The sequence below is a fragment of the Hylobates moloch genome, unplaced genomic scaffold (assembly GCF_009828535.3).
Source record: "Hylobates moloch isolate HMO894 unplaced genomic scaffold, HMol_V3 SCAFFOLD_20, whole genome shotgun sequence".
Taxonomy (NCBI): domain Eukaryota; kingdom Metazoa; phylum Chordata; class Mammalia; order Primates; family Hylobatidae; genus Hylobates; species Hylobates moloch.
The window spans coordinates 27,552,488-27,579,870 of record NW_026652295.1 but is presented as its reverse complement, the minus strand read 5'-3'; the positions used below and the strand labels follow the sequence as shown (position 1 = coordinate 27,579,870).

The window sequence follows — 27,383 nt, the reverse complement described above, 5'->3', positions numbered from 1 at the left end:
CTAAATCATCTTACGCAGTAACATTCCAAACTACTCTAGAACGAAAATGTTCGCATAGGGGAGTCTTTCTACTTTTTTTCCAACCCCGTTTTGACCCATTGCTGCATATCGCAGCAATGCAATAATTCCAAAACCCAGAGAAAGAATAAGAGAGAAATGAAAGCGTCTCCTTGCTGTCCGGCATATTTCCGAAGCAAAAATGTATAAGGGAATCACAGAGCCGGTTTGTTGTTCGTTATAGTTTACTTGCTAATTTCTGGCACCTCCCAGAAAACAGGAATCCCTGGAGATGTTCTCATCAAGAGAAGGAATAATCCGGTCCCTCCAAAGGGAGAACACAGAGCAGCTAGCTGGAGCCAGGTCAGCAAACCAGGGTTCAAATCCTATGTCCATTCATTCCGGTGTTCAGCAAGGATCTACGTGTTTAATACCTAGGCGTACTGTTTTTATCTGTTCGTTTGATGTGTGCCAAGTAACTGAACTGAACTAGGTGTCATTTATCACTTTTGTGGTTGCTGCGAAATGTACCTAAAAATACCCGATCCTGAGTGTGGTTGTAAGGACTGAATCAGGATTAAGCCAGAAAAAGAGCGATTAAAAATAGTATTATTACAGGACTAACTGTGCGGAGGAAGAAAATGACTTTGCCACGCTTGACATGTGACGAGGTGGCCGAGTGGTTAAGGCGATGGACTGCTAATCCATTGTGCTCTGCACGCGTGGGTTCGAATCCCATCCTCGTCGTTGCCTAAGGTTTTATTTAACCCTCTAAAAGGATGGGTCTGAATGCTGCCTAGTTAGCGTTTATCTTGGGTAGATTAATTTGCCAAGAAACCGAGTAAATTACTAAATGTATCTTAACTGGCCTCTGCTAATTTTCAGTTCTGAGTACAAGATTCTCTCAAATCTCAGGGACAGTTCTTCCTCAGCAACATTGATCATACTTGTAAGTTAAATTAGCCAGTTGAGACATTTGGGTAGTGTTTGCTTTTCCCTCCAGGTGGTAACCTTCTTAAGGGCAAGGAATATTTGTGTTCTCCATAGAGTTTCCAGCTCTTCTGAAGGAGCAACTGAATAATTAATTGAGGGCTATAGAAAAATACTGTCAATAAACTTAAAATAAATGATAAAAATCATCCACATAAACATGTACAACAAATTATTGATCCTATGTGTTGCAGGTATTTTCAGCCTAATTTTAACCTTACTGAAATTTTTACTGTTTGCTAACTTTAAAGTGCCCTCCCCCAACAAAATTCTTAAACATTATTGTCTGCTGATCTCTAGCTTTGAGGAGGATTTGTCTCTGTTTAGAGATGTGACAAAGCTGAAAAATATACTCCTCACGACATTCCCAGTTATATTTAAAGATGCCTCTGAAAGCAAGACAGAGAGTAATGTCCATATGGAATAGTTTCTACTTGTGATTTCCATCGTGGGCCTTCGGAGAAAAAAATATATTTTATTTACTTTATTGAAGTTTTTGAATAGGTACTGCATTCACATGATTCCAAAAGTATAAAGCTATATAAAATCTTGCACCCACCCATAATTATTCCCTAACCACCTAATTACATTCTTTACAGATAACCACTGTTATTAATTCTTTCCAGGATTATACTAAGCACATATGAATATATATTACATAAAATATATATTTCTATTTTTATCTCAAAAAAATCACAAAATGAATATTGTTCCTTATCCTGCCCCATTTCCCTAACCAATATATCCTGGAGAGCTTTACCTATCATCACAAAAAGTGAAAGCTTATTCTTTTTTAAGGATGCATTTATCCCAATGCATACTTTACCATATATTATTTAACCAGCTCTCTATTGGACAATTTGGGTTTTCTGTATCTTTTGCTATTATAAACTATGCTGCAACAAATAACTTTATATATACATACATAAAATTTTGAATGTATATATATGTAATACTGCAATATAAATTTTTAAAAGTGAGTTTGCTGTGTCTTAGGATATACTCATTTAAAATATTTAAGATATTGCCAAATGGCCCTCCAAAAGGATTTTATTAGTTTACACTCTTAACCAGTAATGACTAAAATTCTTGTTCCTCTCACCCTCCTCTGGGCTGTTACATCAGAATGTAACACAAAGTGTGTGTTATGAATGAAGAATTCTGGGCCTCGATCATGATCTATTGCATTATAACCTCAGTGGCAGGCCAGTAGGGGATGGGATGTTCCTGAATCTGTGATTTAATAAAGTATTCAGATGTTTCCTATGTTGGTCTTAAGGCTTGTACATGGCTGAAGTATCTACATGTTATCTCCATTCATCTAGAATTTTCTTTTTCTTTCTTTTTCTTTTTTTTTTTTTTGAGACGGAGTTTCACTCTTGTTGCCTAGGCTGGAGTGCAATTGTGCGATCTCGGCTCACTGCAACCTCCACCTCCTGGGTTCATGCGATCCTCCTGCCTCAGCCTCCCGAGTAGTGGGGACCACAGGCATGTGCCACCAAGTCCAGCTAATTTCTGTATTATTAGTAGAGACGGGGTCTCGCCATGTTGGCCTAGCTGGTCTGAATTCCTGACCTCAGGTGATCCACCCGTCTCTGCCTCCCAAAGTGCTGGGATTACAGGCGTGAGCCACTGCACCTGGCCTAGAATTTTCTTTATTTCTGTAAATGTTTGCCTCAGGAAAGCTGCTTTTTTCTTCCTCCTGCTCCTCCTCCTCCTGCTCCTCCTCCTCTTCTTCTTCTTTTTTTTTTTTTTGTTTGAGACTGGGCTTTGCTCTATCACCCAGGTGGGAGGATCGCTTGAGTCTGGGAGGTGGCTGATCTCTGCTCACTGCAACCTCCACCTCCCAGACTCAAGCGATCCTCCCACCTCAGCCTCCGGAGTGGCTGGGACTGCTTTTGTTTTGTTTTGTTTTGTTTTGTTTTGTTTTGTTTTGTTTTTGGTAGTGACAGGGTTTCACCATGTTGCCCAATCTGGTCTCGAACTCCTAGGTTTGACCTGACCCTCTCAGCCTCTCAAAATGCTGGGATTGCAGGCGTGGGATTACCGCTTCTGACCAGTTTCTATCTTCGATGTTCCCAGGTACACATCTCATAACTTGGACAGGTTTTTTCTTTTTAATTTAATTTCACTTTTTAAATTATTGTCTATAGCCACCCTACTGTGCAATAGATCTCAAAACATTCCTCTTGTCTATCTGAAACTTTGTACCACTTTGACTAACAACTCTATTCTTTCCCCAACTTCCACCCTATCTACAACATCTGGTAACCATTATTCTAATCTCTCTATTTCTATGAGTTCAACTTTTTTTTTAGATTCCACATATAAGTGAGATCATGAAGTATTTTTCTTTTTGGGTCTGGCCATTTCTTTTAGCATAATGTCCTCCAGGTTCATCCACATTGTGCAAACTGACAGAATTTCTATCTTTTTAAAGTCTGAATAGTATTTCATTGTATATATAGCACATTTTCTTCCTCTTTTTTTTTTTTTTGGAGTTTTGCTCTTGTCACCCAGGATGGAGTGCAATGGTGCCATCTCAGCTCACTGCAACCTCCGCCTCCCAGGTTCAAGCGATTCTTCTGCCTCAGCCTCCCAAATAGCTGGGACTACAAGCATGCGCCATCATGCCCAGCTAATTTTTGCATTTTTAGTAGAAATGGGGTTTCACCCCATTGGCCAGGCTGGTCTCAAACTACTGATCTCAGGTGATCCACCTGCCTCGGCCTCTCAAAATGCTGGGATTACAGGCTTGAGCCACTGTTCCCAGCCTAGCACATTTTCTTTATATATCCATCTGATGATGGACACTTAGGTTGATTCCATGTCTTGGCTATTAACTGCAATGAACATGAGAGTACAGATATTTCTTTGATATATTGATTTCAATTCCTTTGGATATATTCCTAGATGTGGGACTGCTGGATCATAAGGTAATTTTATTTTTAGTTTTTGAAGTATCTATATACTATTTTACATAATGGTTGTACTACTTTACATTTTCACCAACAATGTACAAAAGTTGCCTGTTCTCCATGGCCTTGTCAACGCTTGTTATCATCTTTCATCTTTTTGATAAAAGCCGGCTTTTATAAAAAAGATTTTGTCAAAAAGATGAAAGATTGTTACAGGTGTGGTGGGTCACGCCTGTAATCCCAGCACCTTGGGAGGCCAAGGTGGAAGGATCGCTTGAGCCCAGGAGTTTGAACCCAAGTGTTTGAGAGCAGTCTGGCTAACATAGGGAGACCACCATCTCTACAAAATAAATAAAAATCAGCGGGGCGTGGTGGTGCATGCCTGTGGTCTCAGCTAATTGGGAAGCCGAGGCAAGGGGATCGCTTGAGCCCAGGAGGTTGAGGTTGCAGTGAGCCGTGATCTTGCCACTTCACTCCAGCCTGGGCGACAGAGCCAGGCTCGGTCTCAAAACAAAAAGCAAAACAAAGCAAAAAGCAAAAAAAAGTCATTCTAATGGGTGTGAAGTGATATTGTGGCTTTAATTTTCATTTCCTCAATGCTTAGTGATGCTGAGCATCTTTTTTTCATATGTATTGCCATTTGTATATCTTCTTTTGAGAAATGTCTGTTCAGGTCCTTTGCCTATTTTGTAATCAGGTTGATTGTTTTCTTGCTATTTAGTTGTTTGAATTCCTTATATATTTTGCATATTAACCCGTTATTAGATATAAGGTTTGCAAATGTTCTCCCATTCTGTGGTTTGCCTCTTCACTTTGTTTCCTTTGCAGTGCAGAAACTTCTTAATTTGATGCAATCCCGTCTGTCTGCTTTAGCTTCTGTTGCTTGCGCTTTGGAGTCAAAAAAAAAAAAAAAAAAAAAAAAAAAAATCATTGCCCAGGCAATGTCATGAAGCTTTTCCCTTATCTATTTATTTTTCAGTATATAGGTTTATAGCTTCCAGTCTTGTATTTTAATCCATTTTGAGTTGATTTTTATATTGGTGTAAGATAAAAGTCTAATTTTATTCTTCTTCATGTGGATAACTAGTTTTCCCATCACCATTTATTAAAGAAGCTGTCCTTTTGTGTGTTCTTGGCACCTTGTCAAAAATCAATTGACAATAAATACATGGGTTTATTTCTGGGCTTTCTATTCTCTTTCAAAGGTCAGTATGTCTGCTTCTATGCCAGTACCATGCCTTATTACAATCACTTTATAATAGGTATAAATAGTGAATGTGATGCTTCCAGCTTTGTTCATTTTTTTTTTTTTTTTTTGAGACAGAGTCTCGCTCCATCGCCCAGGCTTCAGGCTGGAGTGCAGTGGCGCTATCTCAGCTCACTGCAAGCTCCGCCTCCCGAGTTCACGCCATTCTCCTGCCTCAACCTCCCGAGTAGCTGGGACTACAGGCGCCCGCCGCCACACCCGACTAATTTTTTTGTATTTTGTTTAGTAGAGACGGGGTTTCACCATGTTAGCCAGGCTGGTCTCGAACTCCTGACCTCGTGATACGCCCGCCTCGGCCTCCCAAAGTGCTGGGATTACAGGCGTGAGCCACTGCACCTGGCCAGCTTTGTTCATTTTGCTCAAGATTTTTTTGTCTATTTGAGGTCTTTTGTGGTTCCATACAAATTTAAGAATTGTTTTTTCTATTCGTGTAAAATATGACATTGGAGTTTTGACAAGGATTGCATTGAATCTGTAGATAGCTTTGGGTGCTGTGGACATTTTAAAGATATTAATTCTTTCATGAACATGGAATATTTTCCATTTATTTGTGTTTTTGTCATTTTATCAGAGTTTTATAGTTTTCAGTGTACAGATCTTTCATCTCTTTTGTTAAATTTATACCCAAGTATTTTATTTTGTTTTTCTTGCTATTGTAAATGGGATTTTTTTTTAATTTCCTTTTCAGATAGTTCATCATTATATAGAAATGCTACTGATTGTTTAATGTTGATTTTGTATCCTGCAACTTTACTGAATTTATCATTTCTAACTTTTCTGTAACATCTTTAGGGTTTTCTATTTGCTGATCATGTCATCAGCAAATGGAGTTAATTTTAATTCCTTTCTTATTAGGATGACTTTTATGTCTTTCTCTTATCTAATTGCTCTGGCTGTATAAAACTAATTTTTGAGAGTTTTTATGATGAAAGGGTGTTGAATTTTGTCAAATACTTTTTCTGTATCTATGGATATAATCACATGGTTTTTATCCTTCATTTTTGTTAATGTAGTGTAACACATTTTTTGATATGGACAGATTTTAAAATCGGTTTTAATTTCCTCAGGAAATCAGCTACCGTTAATTGGCTTGGTCCTCTATTCTGAACACATCTTCTCTGGGCAGCTGATCATATTCTCAATCCTTAGCTGGATGTCTTCTTTGGAAAAGAAGTTTTCCCAGGATATGCCTATACATTCTTTGATGAAACTGTCAAAGAAAAAATGTACCAGATGGAGTTAAATAGGCAAGGAAGACTTTATTCCAGACAATTGCAATAGGGGACAGAGATTAAATAAACTCAGATCCAAATACATCAGGGGCAGCTGGGGATCTATAGCCAATAGTAAGGGTAAGACAACCATTTGATAGAAAATGACTACGAGGAACTTGATTAGATATCAAGGGTGGAAAAAGGAAACTTGATAGGATTTTGAGGTGAGGAATTCTTACTGAATTGGCTTAGCAGGCTTTTTGCTAAAACTAGGCTCAACTGGATTATTTGCTGAAATTGGGCTGGGCAAGCCAAGGATGGGACCTAGTTGAGAGGAGGACTCAGAGGAACCTAACTAAAGTTTGTTCAAGGATAGGGTTTTTATAAATACCCACGGGAATTTCTTCAGCTTCCTAAAGGGATTGGAGACCCACAGAACATGTAAGGCATCAGGGAGAGCATGTATGTATGCTCCCAGCCTCTCCCAGCATTGGTGGCTGCTTCTGCCTCCTCATAGCAGCTGCTCCTTGGCCTTCTGTTCAGTTCTGGGTCACGTTGTGCAGGCACCATCTCCAATCAGGTCTTGTCCATTACCTTAATTTAGAGGCTTGGGATAAACTCTGAGTTACTGGTTTGAGCTAGGATAAGTGGATGCTTGATGATGGATGTGATCATAATGATTAGGTACAGTACCATAGGCTGGCTATGGTGTTAGGTGGAAGGATGGCTGGACTTATAAGCATCCCAAACAGGTAGAAGAGGCTGTTAGGCCATTAGGAAAAGGGAGAACACTTTGGGTGAGATCTCATCATGCTAACATCAGCAAAGTGGAAAGAAGGTGGGGCCACACTAGCTAAGGCAACACCACAAGAAAATGTTATTTCCCTCTGCAATTAGCACCATTACAGACCATATGAAATACAATCAAGCACACCTAATGGGAGCCAAAATAATGCTTTCATAAATTTTGTAAACTTAGTTACAGAGTCTCTGTGTAACCAATGGTAATTCATAATATGAGCTAATGAATTATTAATGGTTTAATGGACTCGGTGAAAGTAGGATTCGACTTGGTTTTTTGGTATGTATGCGAAAATCAAAATGTCAAAGTAAGAAATCTGAAAATAAATAATTGGATTTAAAGGTTGTCTCTTACATCATAGAAGAGATTAATTTGTACAAAACACAAATGCTTGTTTCTAATTTAGTTCTTGTTCTCTCTGTCCTCTAGGGCACATCTTTCCCTCACCTTGCCACCTCACATTTCCCACCTCATTCTAACAGCTAAATGAGTGTCTATCAGGAATTTTCCAGACCTTCCAGGTTTCATCACCTCTATCTCCAATTCAATCCTGGTCTACACACACAGTTCAAGGGAGGCAAGATAGCGGGTACATTTTCTGTTCTTGACCTTCAGCTCCAAGGGACTGTTTCCCGGGTGCTTCGGACCGAGTGTTTGGGAGTGTCTGGGGAGGACTCTGTCAGGGAGCCCCCTCCTTTCACCCTGGTACTAGGAGCTGAAGAGGCGAGATGCCAGGCGAACGGCCGAAGGCAGAGGTCTTTTTACCCCCATCTCCCTTGTCTCCCACACAAGTTGTAGGGCCCCTCCACCGTGTCTAGTCCTGAATTGGGAATGCCAGCTCCCGGCGCGGCGAGGCCAGGGTCCGGTCCCTAGGTGAGTTTTTCTCTCCGCTGGAAGACCCGACGCCGTGGATACCAGGGACCCGAGCCCTCCAGGGCTGCTGGCTTTGGAGGGATTTCCAGAGGTTGCAGTCGGGGTGAGCGGAGAGACTAAGAAGTACAGGGGACTAGAGAAAGCAGATGAGGGTGAATTGTCTCATCAAGATGGGGGATAGGGAAAAGGGCCGAGAAGTAACCCAGGGCGCGAGGTCCACAGCGAAAAAAAATAAATAAATAAAAAAATAAAACAAAACAAAACAAACAAAAAAACACGCCCGAGACCAAGGCTCAGCCACTTTACACGCAGGACTTAGTTGTGGCAGCGAGGAGGGCTTCGAACCTAGGCACTTTTGAGGAAGCGTTTGTCTCTAGCACAGGAATTGGGTTTCCACGTTGCTGCTGGAGCGTTTCGTAAGTAGGTAAGAGGAGCATCTTTCTCTTTGTCTCCAAACCCGTGAATTTGATACGCTTTGAAAGCGTTCTTCTAGGCGAAAGCGCTTGGTACTTAATTCATGCTTGGATAGAAGGGGAGAGTCCAATACCGTGCACGCGGCCACAAAGGTGTTTTCGACAAGAATTCGATGGGAAGCGGAGGAACGAGTTTTTTCCACATTCAGAGGCCAAGCCAAGAACTGTAAAACGTTCACCTTTGAAAGGTCCCACCGAGATTCGAACTCGGATTGCTGGATTCAAAGTCCAGAGTGCTAACCATTACACCATGGGACCAACCGCAAGCATAGAATAGGTATATACAGTCGTGCTTAAATACCTCTTTGATAATAAACTTTCTAGTTGTTCCAATCCGGAAGAGTTAGGTCAGGCTTCAGTGAGACCACGCTGACAGGAAAGCTGACGCTTTGTTGCTGAAGAAAGAGTAATTGTCAAAATAAAATTCAGGGAGATCTGTTCACTCTTTCCTGCGCTTTTCTTGGGAGCATAAATTAGCTTTCAGAAATCAACCGGGGCAGATTTGTGAGGTCTGAAACTTAACAATTTAGAATGTCCTCTTTAAGAAAAAGAATAGCTGTTATCAACATAAAATTATGGGTACTCTAAGGCCTGTATGATGTATCTGAGGATAAGCTGGAGTAGGGAGAGGCAAGTGTCTTAACTAATTTTCACTATACTTGCATACTTTTGCAAATTTTACAAAATATGTTTCATACAGAGCAACCTCTTCCCAAGGCCTTGGAAAGCACAGCGCAAGGAAAGGATCTTAACACACTCATGTGTGTTAAGACTCATGATAAACATCCCTCTGGGGTGCAGATCTTTTAGCAATATCTTGTCAAAATAGTCTCTTCTACAGCCACTAAAAAGAATGGGATAGACATGTAACACATGTTGGCTTGGCAGTTTCTGGGGGAGGATTTAAATTTAAAACAAACAAAAAAAGCCCAGTCACTTGGTGAATTGTAGTCTAGTATGATTTAAGTTTTGTAAATTATAATGAATTATAATTGTGACTCAGTTATATTTGTACATAATAATATTGTACTCAATTTTATATATACATTTTAAAAATAGGTTGGAGGTACATACAACAAACTTTTGGCATCAATTTTTCTGAGGAATGGAACTGAGGATGAAGAAACTTCACTTTTTGCCATGTTGACTTTTTAAATATTTGACTTTTTTGTAAGTGTCTATCACTGTTGTAGTAATTAACAAATGCAAATCTACAAAACAAAAAAAAGAGTAAGGCTCGTCAGTAGAGGAATTAGAAGTCACGTTTACTCCATGTTAACTGCCTACTGTGCTCAGCATGGCAGAGATCACTGCCTTGCAGAATGAGAAAAAGGTAGTAGAATCCCTGACTGCAAAGGATAGTTAGGGGGGAAACACAAAAGATAAGTTCAGCACGTTAAAAGTGGCTGGGAATATGATCCTTTCAGGGTTGGATGACACAGGCACACAGACAAAAATTTTATACACAATGTTACTCAAGACCATTCACGGACTCTAAGCGTAAGATTTCTTTTTTATTTAGAGATTTCTGAAAGAAATGTTCTGATTATTCAAAGCCTCTCTACTCAAAAATGCCAAAATACGAGAAATCAACATGAGGACCACAGCAGAAGGAAATAGAGAATGGAGAAGGGAACCAGGCAGCAATTCAACAAATATTCCTTGGGCATCTCTGCGCTACCAGAGGTATGGAGGATCCCAGTGACTGCTTGAAGGGAATGTTCTGGTTACTCCACTCCAGTGATTCTCTAGGCGCTGATCAGCCGTCCAGATTTTGTTAGATTTCTGGGACCAGTTTCCCACAGTTGTTTAGTCACGGCTCTGTGCTCCGGGACTAAACAACTGAGGCTCATTCTCGGTAGTCTTGGTTTTCTAATCCGTAAAATGGAAACAATGGACTAACTCTTACATTTCTTTTTAAGTCTGATTTAGGGTGAAAGGGAAAGGTGAAAGTGGCCCGAAATTAACGAGGAAAGGCGGGGGAGGAGCCTACAGATTCGCTGACGTGGTAGTCCTTAGGGATGCTCCTCTCCGTTTTGTTTCAGGTTGCTGCGGTGAGCACCGCGGGTCTGAGTGCTAGCGGTGGTTTATCATGGTGACAGGAAAACACAGACCAGCAGCCTCTACTCCAACACTACTCACGCTGTGAAACTCTTTTCACCGGGATGCCGGACAACTAGGTAATTCCGGAGTTAATTCTCCGTAGTTTCCAGAGTACTTGCCTCCCTAGAATTACTGGTACCGTAGGTGTTTGCACAACCAGTGAGAAGACTGCACCACCTGGAATCCTAGAGCGGACCGGAAGTGAGCGTGGCTCACCGGGCCTGGCCGGAACCTACGGGCACAGCTGCGGGTGTGTCTGCGGAACTGCCACCTGAGCCGTAGAGTGTTTCCCTCGACCCACTAGTCTGGGTTCGACAGGGTCTGAGCTCCTCAGAGGTGGGAGCTGCGGCCGAGGGAAGGGTGCATGTGCGCGGCGACAATCGGGCCTCTTCCCCAGGCAGCTTGTGAGCCCCTCTCCCTCTCCGCCCTCGCCCAGGCTGCTCCGATCTTCGTTTCCTTGCCTAGGCTCATACACCCAGGCTTTATTTAGGGCCAAAGTATCCTTCATAACCTCAGTTTTCTGTCTCGCAAGTATCTTGCCGCTCACTTTGTGACCCTGAAGCTTTAGTGAGTCGCTCTGTGCTCACTATTTCTGGTCTTTTCAGAGGATGGCTTCACTTTCAATGGAATTGCCCCAGTAACTTGCCCTGTGTTGTCACGTAAACAAGTCCTTTTAAACGGAGTCTGTAGTTGGCCTGCGTTGAGTGTTTTCTTATATAAAAAACTTTCCTGACCAAGAACAAAAAAGGAGCTCAAGTAAAATCACCCATTTGCCTAGACCCCAACTGGAGAGAGCCTTTCCCTGAGCTGTCTAAGCTCGGGATGGAAGCAGTCTCTAGGGTCTTCCCAGCCTTGGCTGGCCAGGCTCCAGAAGAACAAGGGGAGATTATCAAAGTAAAGGTTAAGGAAGAAGACCATACTTGGGATCAGGAATCAGCCCTACCTAGGAATTTGTCTTATACGAGGGAACTCTCTCGTCAGCGCTTCAGGCAGTTCTGCTATCAGGAGACACCTGGGCCCAGGGAGGCTCTCAGTCAACTGCGGGAACTTTGCCGTCAGTGGCTGAACCCAGAGGTACATACCAAGGAGCAGATCCTGGAATTGTTGGTGCTGGAGCAGTTCCTGACCATCCTGCCTGAGGAGCTCCAGTCTTGGGTGCGGGAGCATAATCCTGACAGTGGAGAAGAGGTGGTGACTTTGCTGGAAGATTTGGAGAGGGAGCTTGATGAACCTAGACAGCAGGTGAGAAATTGGAGGTGCCATCTTCTGTGGATGGATCCAGAATGGAGTAATGGGAGTAATTTCGCACTGGCGGTTGCAAACCCTGGTTTGGGGCATTATTTCTTATTTGATCACTGGTGTAGATGAATAGATGCGTGCATATGAGATAACAGTCTTTGTGTATGATACAAATAATTAAATGATTTAACCAAATGGAAAAGCTTGATCTATTTTTTACCAGTAGAAAATATATTTTATGTAGTGACTATGAGATTAAAGAAATATACAATAGTAAATTTTTTTTAAAAAATTACTGTCTTTTGAAGCTATCTAGGCTCTGTCACTAATTAGCTGTGTAACCTTGGGCATATTACACCTTCTCTGGGACATTAATGTCTTCATCTGTACAATGAAAATACTAATTGCATGATTTCCTTGGTTCTTTTCAGTATCTAGAGTTGGTATGTAAAATGTTTTGAGCTCAAAATTATTTTTAGAAGAATTTTAAAAGCTTTTTGCCATTACAGTGGAGTTGTTTCTAAAGGAGTATATTTGCCTTCTTTGACAGTAATTTTAGAACATGATGGATATTGCCAGACATTCTTATATTTTTTAGTGATACTATTCATACATTTATCTGAACTCTTTCAGAATATGAACCCTTTATATTTACAGTGTGATCTGTTAAAAACGCATGTTTCTGGGATGCAAAATCTTTTAAAATGAGGTCAGTATGCCGGAAGTGAGTCAGTATAATCTTGAAATTATGTAGGCTCATGTATGAGTTTTCCCAGCAAGTTGATGTTTGGGGCCACCAGGTGGGAATAGCTGAATTCAGAGTATCTGATTTAGCTGAGCACAGCAAGTCCTGAATACATACAGTACTGTACATAACTCCCGTTTGCCCCCACATCCTTCCTCTGGCTGTCTTGGAAGCGCTTATTTACATTGTTCCCTCCCATCTTTGTGTATTTTTTGCTAAACTTTTTTGTATTCCAGAAAAGGAGCAAGCAGAGGTTTTGTAAGTGCCATGGAAGTGTGCTTGTGATAAAATTTCTGCTAGTGAGTATAAAGGAAGAAAAGCTTTAACAATTGAAGACAAGTTTGAAACTATACAGTGTTTTGAAAGAAAAGAAACTGTGAGATTGGTCATGCGACTGGCATAAAGGAGTAAATGTATGTACAATTAGAGACAATGATGGGGAAAATAAAAGAAAATTATCTAGCTGGAACAACTGCCAGTGTTAGGAAATCTACTGGAACAAGGCATAAGGAAATGGAGGAAGTGGAGCATTTGTTTAGTGTGTGGATTGAATTCCAAACAAGGAAGCAATCCAATGCAGTCTTTCTCAGAGTTAAAGAAAATACCTTCACAATGTATGGAGACATTAAGAAAAAAAGATGAAAGTCCCGCAGAAGTGCCTTCATTTAGTGGAAGTAGTGGCTGGTTTAGTGGCTTCAGGAACTACTGTACTTTCCACAGTGTTAAAGTGTCTGTGCAGACAAAGTAAGTGCAGATGAAGAAGCTGCAAAGACATTTTCCCCAGCATTAAGAAATTAGATTGATAAGGAAGGCCATTCCCTGGCTCAGATTTTTAGTTTTTATGAAACCAGTCTCTATTGGAAGCAGATGCCCTCAAGGGGATATGTGGAGAATTTGGGTGCATGGATCCACAATGGAGTAAGCAGGACTGGAAGTACTCTAGAAACACACTGTGGGGTTTAAGGCTACAAAGGATCAACTGATGGTGATGCTGGGTGCAAATGCCGGTGGAATTTTAAAGCTAAAGCCTGTGAGTATCATTCTGCCAATCTATAAGCTTTAAAATGAATTGTAAAGACTAGCCTTGGTGCCTACTATAGGTCTAGCAAGAGAGACTGGATGACAGGGCAGACATTTTCTGATCTTTTGGGTGATTTTTTTTTGTAAATTAAAAAAAAAAGCATTGCAAGAGAAAAAAAATTGTCTTTTAAAATTCTTATAATTCTCAGTGATACACCAAGCCACCTTCCAGTAGTCACTGAGCTTTCCTCAAATATCACAGTTCTCATTTTACCTCTCAATACAACTTCTTTACTGCAGCCCCTTGATCATGGTGTGATTGCAATCTTTAAAGCTTATTCTTTAAAGCAAACATTCAAGATATTGATTGCCTATACGGGGGTGAGAGTGCCCTAACATTTTTTGAATTCTGTAAATGATTCAACATTAAACTTATTATTGATATTATTGTAGAGGCCTGGAATGATTTCACAAAAGCCTGTTTGCATGGGGTGTGATATACAATTCTCCCTGATTTAATTTATGATTCCAAAGCCTTTGAGCCTTCAGAAGAGCTCCCCAAAACCAACCCAAGCTGTATTGCTCTTGCAAAGGGGGTTGGATTTGAAGAAGTTGCTTGTGAGGATAATGCGGAGCTGCTGTAATCTTGACACCCAGGATCTTTCTACAGAAGAGTTGCAAGTTAGTTGCTGAGGCACAAATGGAAGGTGTGGAGGAAGAAGAACATGCAGTTCCGCAAGCTACAAGCTGCCTCCCAAGAGCTTTTCACTTCTCAGTTATCTTCTGCTTCAAGTATGATAGAGAAGCAGTTGGAGTGGATAAAAGATAGTGACTACAATGCAGAATGCAGCATGATTTCACTTCATGACATAAAGTCCTATTTGGACCCATATAAAACAGCTTCTTTATGAAAGAAGGAAAGTGTTAAAACAGCAAACACTGGGTATCTTTTTATAAGCCGGTGTCAAATAAATAAAAACAAGATGATGAACCGGAACCCACATCATGTTTCTTGTAGTATCACAATATCCAAGGGTGGAAGGATATAACATCAAATGTTTAAGCCTCTTCACTTGGACTTTTGATGATTATATCTTTCCACCTTTGAATTTTTGTTGTTGTTGTTGTTTGTTTGTTTGTTTGTTTTGAGACAGAGTCTTGCTCTGTCCCCCGGGCTGCAGTGCAGTGGCCCGATCTCGGCTCACTGCAAGCTCTGCCTCCGGGGTTCAGCCATTCTCCTGCCTCAGCCTCCCGAGTAGCTGGGACTACAGGTGCCCGCCACCACACCTGGCTAATTTTTGTATTTTTAGTAGAGACGAGCTTTCATCGTGTTAGCCAGGATGGTCTCAATCTCCTGACCTCATGATCCGCCCACCTCGGCCTCCCAAAGTGCTGGGATTACAGGCGTAAGCCACCGTGCCCGGCCCACCTGTGAATTTTTGATGATTATATCCTTCCAACCTTGCCTCGCCCTTTCCTCACACTTGTTTCTAACAAGATAACATCACCTTTCTAAGGTAAAATCCTATACTTAAAGTAAGATTTATTAATGTCTTATATTTTTACTAGAGTTGTTATAGTGTTTATTTTATTTTATTTTATTTTTATTTTTTGAGACGGAGTGTCACTCTGTCCCCAGGCAGGAGTGCAGTGGCGGGATCTTGGCCCACTGCAGCCTCTGCCTCCCTGGTTCAAGCGATTCCCCTGCCTCAGCTTCCTAAGTAGCTAGGATTTACAGGCACGTGCCACCACGCCCAGCTAATTTTTGTATTTTTAGTAGAGACATGGCTTCACCATGTTGGCCAGGATGGTCTCGATCTCTTGACCTCGTGATCCGCCTGCCTCAGCCTCCCAAAGTGCTGGGAGTACAGGCATGAGCCACCGCGCGCCGGCTGGGAGTTGTTACTGTTTTAATAGTGCTCTGGTGACAAAGTTGTGTAGGTGTTAAAATAGTCCACCCTTTAACCATATTTTCCCCATAAATCTTGTCACTTTTCTGCAGTTTTACAGAAAGCATGTTTTTAAAAAATACATTCATATATTACGTTGCAGCACAAATGCCTATATAAGCAGTTTCTCACGTCTAGTCAGCACACCCTTTTCCCTTTGCTTTAAATAACAAATACTGTGGGGTTTTTTTCCCCTTAAGATATGCCTGTTACTTTAGAATAGGGGTATCCAATCTTTTGGCTTCCCTGGGCCACATTGGAAGAATAATTGTCTTGGGCGACACTAAAATACACTAACACTAACGATTGCTGATGAGCTTAAAAAAAAAATCACAAAACAATCTTACAATGTTTTAAGAAAGTTTACAAAATTGTGTTGGGCCACATTCAGAACCGTCCTGGGCTGCATGTGGCCCGCAGGCTGCAGGGTGGACAAGCTTGCTTTAAAATTTCCCCTTCTAGCTTTGTTGAAAAATGTAACTTCTGGTAGGACTTGGTGTTTGGTCAGTTCCTTGGGTATTGTTCAGGTTATACGCTGATCATGTTTGATAGTTTTTTTTAATGTGGTCAGAGTTATAAATATCTCTTAGTCTTGTTGGATATCAAGTTTGTATAAATGTTTCTCATTTTTCTTGTTTTTGTGTGATTTCCCCCACAGGGGAAATACCACTGTGGCAGACACTTTTAGCTGCCAACCCAGTGTCTATTCTACCCTTCTTTCTTCCCGACAAAATGTTGGTTTTGTTCATACTGGCAGTATATCTAATTAAATTCTTTTCCAGGCATCCTTGTTCTAGAGTTAACTATGCAGCAGAATTCTGGCCAGGGAGAAATAAGCATATTTTGGGGAGGAGGTTCCTGGGGAAGCTTTTATTTTCCTGATAAAATAGGGGAGATGAGTTTAGTTTCACCTTTTCCCACTTCCAGTCTTGAACATTAATGTGATATCTGGCCATCTTGTGACCATTAAGTGATGGTAAGCATGAGGCCAAATGCTAGTGTTAAAAGTGACAGAGCAGAAATATGAAGACAGCTAGGGTCCCTGACAAAACTGTTAGATAAATGAGTTGGTGCCAGCAACTACCTTCTTCTAGACTTCTTGTTATGTAACAAAAATAAACCCCTATTTGTTTGTGCCACTATAAGTTAGGTGTTCTAACTTATTGGAAATATGTGTATTTCTAATGAACACAGCAATATTTACTCTTACCATATTACAACCAAAAGTTTCTTTCCAGCATTTTTATTTATTTATTTATTTGAGATGGAATCTCACTCTGTCACCCAGGCTGGAGTGCAGTGGCACGATCTTGGCTCACTGCAACCTCCACCTCCCAGGCTCAAGCAATCCACCCTCCTCAGCCTCCTGAGTAGCTGGGACCACAGGTATGTGCTACCACGCCTGGCTAATTTTTTGTATTTTGGGCAGTGATGAGGTTTCACTATGTTGCCCAGGCTGGTCTCGAACTCCTGAGCTCAAGCAATCCTCCCACATTGGCCTCCCAAAGTGCTGAAATTATAGGTGTCAGCTACTGTACGCAACCTCTTTCCAGTATTAAAAAAAAAATCAAACCCAGAAATTGAATACTGAAAGACTAATGACTGTTGTGACCAGTTTGAAGTAACTTCAGTTTTGTAATTTATTACCATCCCCCAAGGTACTCTTCAAACTTCTGTGGTAGAGGCAGAAGTGGAGTTCCTCCCAGTTCTAAGACCAGGCCCACCCATTTTGGTCTAGTCCAGCTGGTGGAAAAGTAGAGGAATCAAGAGGCTAGACTTGTGTTTGTGCTTAGAGGGTGTGGGGGGGTGGGGGAGAGTCAGTGAATAATTCAGCACAATGAACCATATCCGTATTTTGTTTCTTAGTTGCTCCAAAAGCTGGGATTGTGTGTACTAACATTACAGAATTGATACATTGTTTAATTATAAACAGCAGGTGGCCCTCTTTCACAGATTCTGTTTCTGGCAGTTATGCCAAGATTGAGACGAATTGAAATTCATGCTATTATATTATACAAAGCAATTTACATAAGATACCATATTAAGCTCAGAGAAGGGAAAAACATACCAAAGGGAACTGGCTTAACCATTTTATGAATTTTGAGAAAATTGATTTTTTCAAATGTGCTTTGCACAGTTTAAGAATTTTTTTTTTTTTTTAAGACGGAGTCTCACTTTGTCGTGCAGTGGCATGATCTTGACTCACTGCAACCTCTGCCTCCTGAGTTCAAGTGATCCTCCTGCCTCAGCCTCCTAAGTAGCTGGGACTACAGGTGTGCACCACCACACCTGGCTAATTTTTGTGTTTTTAGTAGAGATGGGGTTTCACCATGTTGGCTAAGCTGGTCCCGAACTCCTGACCTCAGATGATCCATCCACCTCGGCCTCCTATTTATTAGTCCCAAAATGCTAGGATTACAGGTGTGAGCCACCATGCCCGGCAAGAATAAATTTATAATGTGGTATCCAAGTTGGAGGAAAGGAGCATGACACAGAATCTTAAATCTCAACATGATATTCTAATAATATGTAGGCTTTCATCTCCTCCTATGTCATTGGATATTCCCTTTTAGAATATTCTGGTTTATGTGCAATTTTGGGATTCACTATCCATGGACATTTTCCAACTTGATGTAGCAGGGTGAGTGTAACCATTAATAACTCTGTAATCCTTTAACAATTTGAACATTTTCTTAGGCCTGGTGAATCTGCATTATTAATAGTAGAGGCAGGGTTTCGCCATGTTGACCAGGCTGGTCTCAAACTCCTGACCTCAGGTGATCCACCTGCCTCGGCCTCCCAAAGTGCTGGGATTACAGGCATGAGCCACTGCACCCGGCCCAGTATTTACTTTTAATTAAGCACACTGAAACTCATTTACAATTTTTTTCAGTCATCACAGTTTAGGAGATATTTCTTTAACATGCTTTCATTGTTATTCCCAGAAACAGAAACCAAAGGGATGTGTTTTAACTCCTGTCCTGTAGAGACATCAGTTTCTGTTGTATGGCTCTGGCTTTATTAGTCCCAGCATTTTTCATTTCTCTTCATGTTTTATCTTGTGCTTAAGAATTCAGTAAAGACTGATTTTTTTTCTTCTTACATTCTATTTTAGTGGAAGAATACAAGTTTAGCTATGACAAACCACAATTATTTATATTGTTTACCAAATGCACCTATTTGTCCACAGGTCTCACAGGGCACATATGGGCAGGAAGTTTCTATAGAAGAAATGACCCCTCTGGATTCTGCAAAGGAGTCTTTAGGCACCCAGCTTCAGTCTATGGAAGATAGAATGGAATGTGAATCTCCAGAGCTACACCCACTTCAAGATAATGGTGAGAATAATTTAGTTCTAAGAAAGAAGGTGAGACTTGGAAGAGTGAAGGGTCTAGTATTGAAAGTTATCAAACCTCATTCCATTTCAGCTTCTACTGAATGTATTAATAGTTGAAGGAAAAGTCAACCAGTATAGTGTAATGTTATTAAGGGAGTTGAATTAAAACAGTCAGGTAATAATGTCAAAAATACTTGAACATAAGATTTTTCATGGATACTTTGTAATGAAGTTAGTAAGTGCCTGTGGATAAATCAGATACCTCTGTAGGTAAATACTGAGGACTTGTCAGTGTAGTCATGGGTCCCATTGCTGTAGCCTCTGATTACAGTTTTTGTCACATGATGACTGTGTATACTATTTGGAAATTCTACCTTAGAATATGGAATTTCTGAAGTCTATGTTTATTAGTGTTCTAAGGTCTGTTATTAGTGTTCTAAGTCTATGTGTAGAGGCGGAGTCTGGCCTGGTTCTGGAACAGCTATCTTTTCCGTTTAAAAAGGATTAGGTAAAATGGATACAATGTTTTTCTCCTCTTACAGCCCTAACAGTTTTCTTAGACATTAATATTGATTCTACAAACTTCTGGGGCTCATATTTTCCTGGTTCTCTTGACATTGCCCTGTATTTCTTCTTCTAATTCATTCTTGTTTGTTTTCCTTCTCTGCTTCTAGTTCTATAGCATGGCACAAAATGGATCAGCATGGAAAGAAATGCTATCCATACGATGGTCTTTTTCAGTCACATTTTGAGATAGCACTTACCATTATTGTTATTTTATTATAAAGTTAATTAACAATTTTCTATTGAACACTCGATGTAGTAACATGTTAGATAATGTGAAAGATTTAGAGAAATAAGTGATCTCTGTTTCTTTAGAAACTTACAGTCTTGTTGCATCTACCTATAAAACAGTTAAAGAAGAAAGTGCTATAGTGCTAACTTGTGTTGTAAATAGATTATGATTTTCAGGAAAGGAAAACTCACAGTGAGTTTAAATTTAATGATCAAAGAAGCCTTACTGGAACAATTGAGAGTTAAATGAGGCCAAACCACACAGTAACATATCATTAATTTTAACCTAGTTTTAGAAAATATAAACATTTTAGATGATTTAAATTTACTAGTTCATTACTGCTACAGAACCAAACTGGGGTTCACTTGCCTGGCACACGAAAGCCAAACATCCACATCAGCGGGAGAAAGGAGGGCATTTATTTGCAGAATGTCAAGCAAGGAGAATTGGGCCCCTCAAAATTAAGACCCAGTCTCCCCGACGGTTTGCAAGTAAAGGTTTTTTAAAAGAAGGGAGTCAGAGGTTACAAGCAAAGTCATAAATCAATACGTGGACACTGTACATTTGTTTGACCTAAAAAGGTAGGATGGACATCTCAAAGAAGGGGCTTACAGGTCATAGGTAGATTCAAAGATTTTCTGATTTGCAATTGGTTAAGGAGGTAAAGCTTTGTCTAAAAATTTGGGATCAGCAGAAAAGAAGGTTAGTTCTGGCTTGTGGGTGTGACTTCTTCGAGGCTGCACAGGAAGAACTTTAGAACAAAGCAGCAGTTGGAGTTTAGTCCTCAGTTCCCCATTATCTGAGGTCTTCAGACCAGTGGATCCATTTGGTGGAGGTATGGGTTTCTGAAAAACAACTTAGGGATATATGTTAAGATGCTATCTTTAGCTAATATAGGGAACATCTCATGACTAACTTTTTTGGATGTTGTTTTAAGGTATTACCTTCTTGTTTATCAAGTTGCTCATTTACTTCTTAGAGATAGTTAGATGCCTGGAATTTCCCTTGAAGGAACTCAAGATTTTCTGTTATTACCATGCTTGGGGTTAAGGGTGGCTGACAGGCCCCTAAGAGGGGTCCCTGCTCTGTCTCACTATTTGGTATGCAAATTGATAGTATAAATGATGTTGACTTGAGTGAAAGTATTTTTCTAAGCAACTATAAAACTGTCTAGAGATGTTGTGCTAATTCTAAATTATTCGTTTTTGTTTTTTCCAAAATAGTTTTTTTCTTAACGCTTAGCCAAATTTGAAGTATTCTTAGTGTTTCTGTTATTATGAGTATTCTAGAAATTTCTTTTAATAAGCTTTATTAAGTCAGAAATTTTTCACGGATTTTGACTCATCCACTACTCTTATTAAAATTAGTAATGAAGCTATTTGTATTAAGTTTGTAGTTAATAGCCCTGAAAGGGAGCTGATATGAATGTATTAGGTTGGAACTTACTCCTCAAATGTTGATATAATAGCTAACCTGACTGAATAAAAGAGAAAATGTGTAGTGTGGAGATTTTTAAAAAAATCTATTATTGTCTTGCTGAGCTTCCTCCAAAAAAAAAAGTCTGGGCCCGGGCACGGTGGCTCACGCCTGTAATCCCAGCACTTTAGGAGGCCAAGGCGGGTGGATCACGAGGTCAGGAGATCGAGACCATCTTGGCTAACATGGTGAAACCCCGTCTCTACTAAAAATACAAAAAAAAAAAAAAAAAAAAAAGTCTTTGCATAGTAAACAAACAAATAAAAGTGAATTTGCATCCTATTTTACATAAAACAGTGCTTCAATCCTGAAAACTGCTCTGGAAAGTGATGTCCTGGCTTTCTACTCTTTATTGTGTGAAACTTTTTGTTACTGGCTGGAGTTTCATTTATGCTCTTCATTCCACTAAGGTTGGATTCCTTAATCAAAATGGTATCCCCCTGGTCTGGTGCAGTAACTCACGCCTGTAATCCCAGCACTTTGGGAGGCTGAGGCTGGCAGGCAGATTGCCTGAGACCAGGAGTTCAAGACCAGTCTGGCCAACATGGTGAAACCCCATCTCTACTAAAAATAAAAACATTAGTCAAGTGTCATGGTGCGCACCTGTAGTCCCAGCTACTTGAGAGGCTGAGATAGCAGAATTGATTGAATCTAGGGGGCAGAAGTTGCAGTGAGCTGAGATTGTGCCACTGCACTCTAGCATGGGCAACAGAGTGAGACTCTGTCTCAAAAAAGAAAGAAAATGGTATCCGCTTTTGTGTGTCCATATTCCCTGCTTCTACCTCAAGCACTACTGGCTCCTTTGGCAATATATGTATTTTAAATTATATTCCTGAATATTCTAATTGATTTTTTTCCTTTGTTTTTAGGGTCATTTTTGTGGTTTTCCATGATGTCTCAAAGCATGGGTGATGATAACCTCAGTAGCTTAGATACTAATGAAGCAGAAATTGAACCAGAAAACATGAGAAAAAAGTTCTTCAGAAGCTTAGCAATGTTACTGGAAAACAAAAGTAATAATACTAAGATATTTTCTAAAGCAAAGTACTGTCAGTTGATAAAGGAAGTGAAAGAAGCTAAAGCTAAGGCGAAAAAGGAATCAGTTGACTACCGTCGCTTGGCTAGATTTGATGTTATCCTTGTACAAGGAAATGAGAAGCTAATTGAGGCTGTAAATGGGGAAACAGAAAAAATACGGTATTACTTACACAGTGAGGACTTATTTGACATTCTGCATAATACACATCTCAGCATTGGACATGGTGGACGTACTCGCATGGAGAAAGAGTTACAAGCGAAATACAAGAACATCACAAAAGAAGTTATAATGCTGTATCTGACCCTCTGTAAACCATGCCAACAGAAAAATTCAAAACTCAAGAAAGTTCTAACATCAAAACCAATTAAGGAAGTTAGTTCAAGATGCCAAGTAGATCTTATAGACATGCAGTTGAATCCTGATGGGGAGTATAAATTTATTATGCATTATCAAGATCTCCGTACAAAGTTAAGTTTTTTGCGGTCATTAAAGTCTAAAAGGCCTACGGAAGTTGCACATGCTCTTTTAGATATATTTACAATTATTGGAGCACCCAGTGTCCTACAATCTGACAATGGAAGGGAATTTTCAAGCCAGGTTGTCAGTGAACTCAGTAATATTTGGCCAGAGTTGAAAATTGTCCATGGGAAGTCTCAGACCTGCCAAAGCCAGAGTTCTGCAGAACAAACTGAGGATATCCGAAAGAGGATTTTCTCCTGGATGCAAACTAACAACTCATCACACTGGGCTGAGTTTTTGTGGTTCATCCAGATGTCCCAAAATCAGCCCTATCACAGAAGCATGCAACAGACTCCATGTGAAAGTGCATTTAGCTCTGAAGCTAAACTGGGCTTGTCCCATTCTCAGTTAACTGAAGAACTTGTTGCCAGCTTGCATACAGAAAATGAATTAGATCAGGTTGACAAAGAGTTAGAAAATACTTTAAGGGCCCAGTATGAAGAAAACATTGAGACTGGAACAGATAGTAGTGATATTGAAGAGAATCTTTCTGTCAGTCCTAAGGTGGCTGAAAAAAGCCCTCCTGAGAGCAGACTAAGATTTTTATCCTGTGTAGTTTGTGAAAAAGAATGCACAGGTGTTAATAGTTGTATATCATGTGATGGAAATATCCATGCAATTTGTGGAGTGCCCTCTCAACATGGGACTGAGGGCTGTGGTCGGCAAATAACTTGTAGCCTTTGCTGTGAAACCAGCACAATGAAAAGGAAACATGATGAGATTCAAAGAAGTTTGCCTGTTCAACCTTCCAAAATGCTAAAGCCATCAGGGACACCATTTTCACCAGACAAAGCAGGAGATTGGGTAAGATTGAATATCTGCCATAGATGAAAGCAGGGGAAGAATCTCATTACACTTTACTGTGAATAAGTGTTGTGTTACAAGGTATATGAAAGCACATTTTTATTACCTTGGATATATTTTCCCCAAAGAAGGCCTAATTACTTTTAATGCTTCCTCTCTTTTTTTCCAAGTTGGAAGTTGTAAAGTTGTAACCTTGAATGCTGCCTTTTTTATTATTCTGGGGGTGATGAACAGTATCTCTTTTACTCCTTTTTGATGTCACACATTTCTTGGGGGAATGAGAAAGCTAATATTGAGGGAATAAGTAGTGTGTATGCTGGTATGTTTCTACAGAGAATGAATTTGGTAACAGATGAATTTAGTGTTTCTCTGTTTCAATCATGTGAGTTTGGGTTGGGGGTAAGCTAAGAAAGGACATGTCAAGTGAAGTATTTGTAGGGGTAGAGGATGATAAATTTGCTTGGAAGATACGGGTTTGTGTTGGGAAAGACTTCAGTTTGGGAATTTAAATGGAGAGCATGAAATAGAACCAAAAAAAATTTAAAATCAGTAGGCTTTATGAGGTGGGGTTAATGTTTTGAAATATGGAGGTTACTCATGACTTAAACTAGTGGTACTCAAAGTATGATCAGTAGACCAGTACTGGTATAAAAATTCCAGTCCATAAGGAAGTAAGTATAAAAATTAAGCATAAGTATTTAGAAACCTTTATAACAATTGACATTACTGCAACATCCAAGCACACGATTAATGGACTCATCTTACTGAATAGAATATAGACCAATTTAGGTATTGTTAAACTCTCAAGGTGAGTCACTTGTGGTGGCAGTTACACATAGGTCCCCATTACAACCTGTGATACTTTATGCTTCGTTTATCAGCCATAACCCGAAGATGTATAAAACTCTGAGAAAATATAGGCATTTATTTATTTTTATAACTTAACTTTAAAATAATTTTTTATTTTAATCAAGTCTAGTTTTTAACTTGTGGTTTAACATTGTTAGCTAAAGGAGGAAAGTAAAATTCATATTATTTACTTTTATTCCTAATTTCAGATGGCGAAACAAGCTTCACTGGACTTTTTTGTCAAGAAAAGACATGCCTTTTCTGAACACGGTAGTAGTAATAAAAGAAATGTTAACAATAGAAGTTATCCTGAAGAAGGGAGAACCAAAAGAGTTCATGCTAGTTTCACTCGGAAATATGATCCTTCATATATTGAGTTTGGTTTTGTAGCTGTAATTGATGGTGAAGTACTAAAACCACAGTGTATTATTTGTGGAGATGTACTGGCTAATGAAGCAATGAAACCATCAAAGCTTAAGCGACATTTATATTCGAAACATAAAGAAATAAGTTCACAACCAAAAGAATTCTTTGAAAGAAAAAGTAGTGAATTGAAAAGCCAACCAAAGCAGGTGTTCAACGTTTCTCATATAAACATTAGTGCTTTGCGGGCTTCGTATAAAGTAGCACTTCCAGTTGCTAAGTCTAAAACACCATACACAATTGCTGAGACACTGGTGAAAGACTGCATCAAAGAAGTTTGCTTGGAAATGTTGGGTGAATCTGCAGCAAAGAAGGTAGCTCAGGTACCACTTTCCAATGACACCATAGCTCGACGTATTCAGGAACTGGCTAATGATATGGAAGATCAACTCATAGAACAAATAAAACTAGCAAAGTATTTTTCATTGCAACTTGATGAATGCAGAGATATTGCTAACATGATAATTCTTTTAGTGTATGTGAGGTTTGAACATGATGATGATATAAAGGAAGAGTTCTTTTTTTCAGCGTCTTTGCCTACAAACACAACTAGCTCAGAATTATATGAAGCTGTGAAGAATTATATTGTTAACAAATGTGGTTTGGAATTTAAATTTTGTGTAGGATTATGTTCTGATGGTGCAGCTTCAATGACAGGAAAACATTCTGAAGTGGTAACCCAGATTAAGGAACTTGCACCAGAATGTAAAACAACACATTGCTTCATTCATCGAGAAAGTCTTGCTATGAAAAAAATATCAGCTGAACTAAATAGTGTACTGAATGATATAGTAAAAATTGTGAATTATATAAAATCTAATGCATTGAATTCAAGATTATTCTCTTTATTATGTGATAATATGGAAGCTGATCACAAGCAACTGTTACTGCATGCTGAGATACGGTGGTTGTCACGGGGAAAAGTTCTGTCAAGAATGTTTGAAATACGAAATGAACTCTTAGTGTTTCTGCAAGGCAAGAAACCCATTTGGTCCCAACTTTTTAAAGATGTGAATTGGACAGCCAGACTTGCTTATTTGTCTGATATCTTCAGTATTTTTAATGATCTTAATGCTTCTATGCAAGGGAAGAATGCAACTTATTTTTCAATGGCAGATAAAGTTGAAGTACAAAAACAGAAGTTAGAAGCTTGGAAAAACAGAATTTCTACAGATTGTTATGACATGTTTCATAATTTAACAACAATTATCAATGAAGGAGGTAATGATCTTGATATTGCACATCTGCGAAAAGTTATCAGTGAACATCTTACAAATTTGTTAGAATGTTTTGAATTTTATTTTCCATCAAAAGAAGATCCACGCATAGGAAATTTGTGGATCCAAAATCCATTTCTTTCATCAAAAGATAACTTAAATTTAACTGTAACTCTACAGGATAAGTTGTTGAAGCTGGCTACCAATGAAGGATTGAAAATCAGTTTTGAAAATACAGCATCACTTCCTTCATTTTGGATAAAAGCTAAAAGTGAATATCCTGAGCTTGCCGAGATTGCTTTAAAATCGCTTCTTCTTTTCCCCTCAACATACCTCTGTGAGACCGGATTCTCTACTTTAAGTGTTATTAAAACAAAACATAGAAACAGTTTAAATATACATTATCCCCTGAGGGTAGCATTGTCATCAATCCAACCTAGATTAGACAAATTAACAAGCAAGAAGCAAGCTCACTTATCACATTAAAAGCTTTAAATATTGATAGGTATTTGTTCAAAGTATGCATATAAGCATTGAGTGTGAGGAATTTGCTATTTCACTTTAAACTTTGTCAAGTTACAGTTATGGAAGTATGAAAAGTTATGAGTGAAACAGCAATTTTCTATATAAATTGCCTATATGTATATTTTCAATTAAGAATGTGTACAGCTTTTATAATTCTTTTATTTTTCCTGTTATATTTGTCATATTTATTAAAATATAATTTTAAATCTGTTGATTCTACTATTAAAACATTTGATCTTATATTTTGTGTCTTATTGTATTTCATTAGCATGTTAAGATTGTAGGACAACTTCAGGATGGGAGATGGTTTCTTTGAAATAGACTAGGCCAGTGAAGGGAAGTGAATTCAAGGGGGTAGGCTTAGAATTCGAATGCAGGGGACAGGTCAGTAGCATATGAAGTTTGTTAAGCTGATCCAGAGTGGTTAGGTTGGAAGTTGATGTTAAGTTTGTTTTGTAGGTTCATGTTTAGACAAAGTGTGTGAGTGGGATGGAAGCGAACACTTATTTTGTAATGGTGTTATGGCCTTGGATTCATATTGATAAATTCTGATTTATTTTTATTTGTTTTTGAGGCAGGGTCTTGCTGTGTTGCCCAGGCTAGAGGGCATTGGTGCAATCTCTGCTCACTGCAACCTCCACCTCCCAGGTTCAAGTGATGCTCTTGCCTCAGTCTTCCAAGTAGTTGGGATTACAGGCACCCACCACCATGCCTGGCTAATTTTTGTATTTATAGTAGAGACGGGGTTTCACCATGTTGGCCACGCTGGTCTCGAACTCCTGACCTCAGATGACCCTCCCACCTTGGC

At 39.5% G+C, this 27,383-nt stretch overlaps 1 protein-coding gene and 2 non-coding genes across 3 annotated transcripts; 2 read left to right on the top strand and 1 right to left on the bottom strand.

The window, feature by feature from the left end:
* Nucleotides 1-662: 662 nt before the first annotated feature.
* Nucleotides 663-744, top strand: TRNAS-GCU (transfer RNA serine (anticodon GCU)). Its single transcript has one exon. It is a non-coding gene; the product is annotated as a tRNA-Ser (tRNA).
* Nucleotides 745-8,720: 7,976 nt separating this feature from the next.
* On the bottom strand, nucleotides 8,721-8,792 carry TRNAQ-UUG (transfer RNA glutamine (anticodon UUG)). Its single transcript has one exon. It is a non-coding gene; the product is annotated as a tRNA-Gln (tRNA).
* A 2,085-nt stretch (nucleotides 8,793-10,877) lies between these two features.
* SCAND3 (SCAN domain containing 3) lies at nucleotides 10,878-26,814 on the top strand. The gene is made up of 4 exons (XM_032141074.2): nucleotides 10,878-11,879; nucleotides 18,781-18,928; nucleotides 22,069-23,561; nucleotides 24,620-26,814. Exons 1-4 carry the CDS (start codon nucleotides 11,460-11,462, stop codon nucleotides 26,534-26,536), a joined length of 3,978 nt encoding a protein of 1,325 aa, XP_031996965.1. The 5' UTR covers nucleotides 10,878-11,459; the 3' UTR covers nucleotides 26,537-26,814.
* Nucleotides 26,815-27,383: the final 569 nt, after the last annotated feature.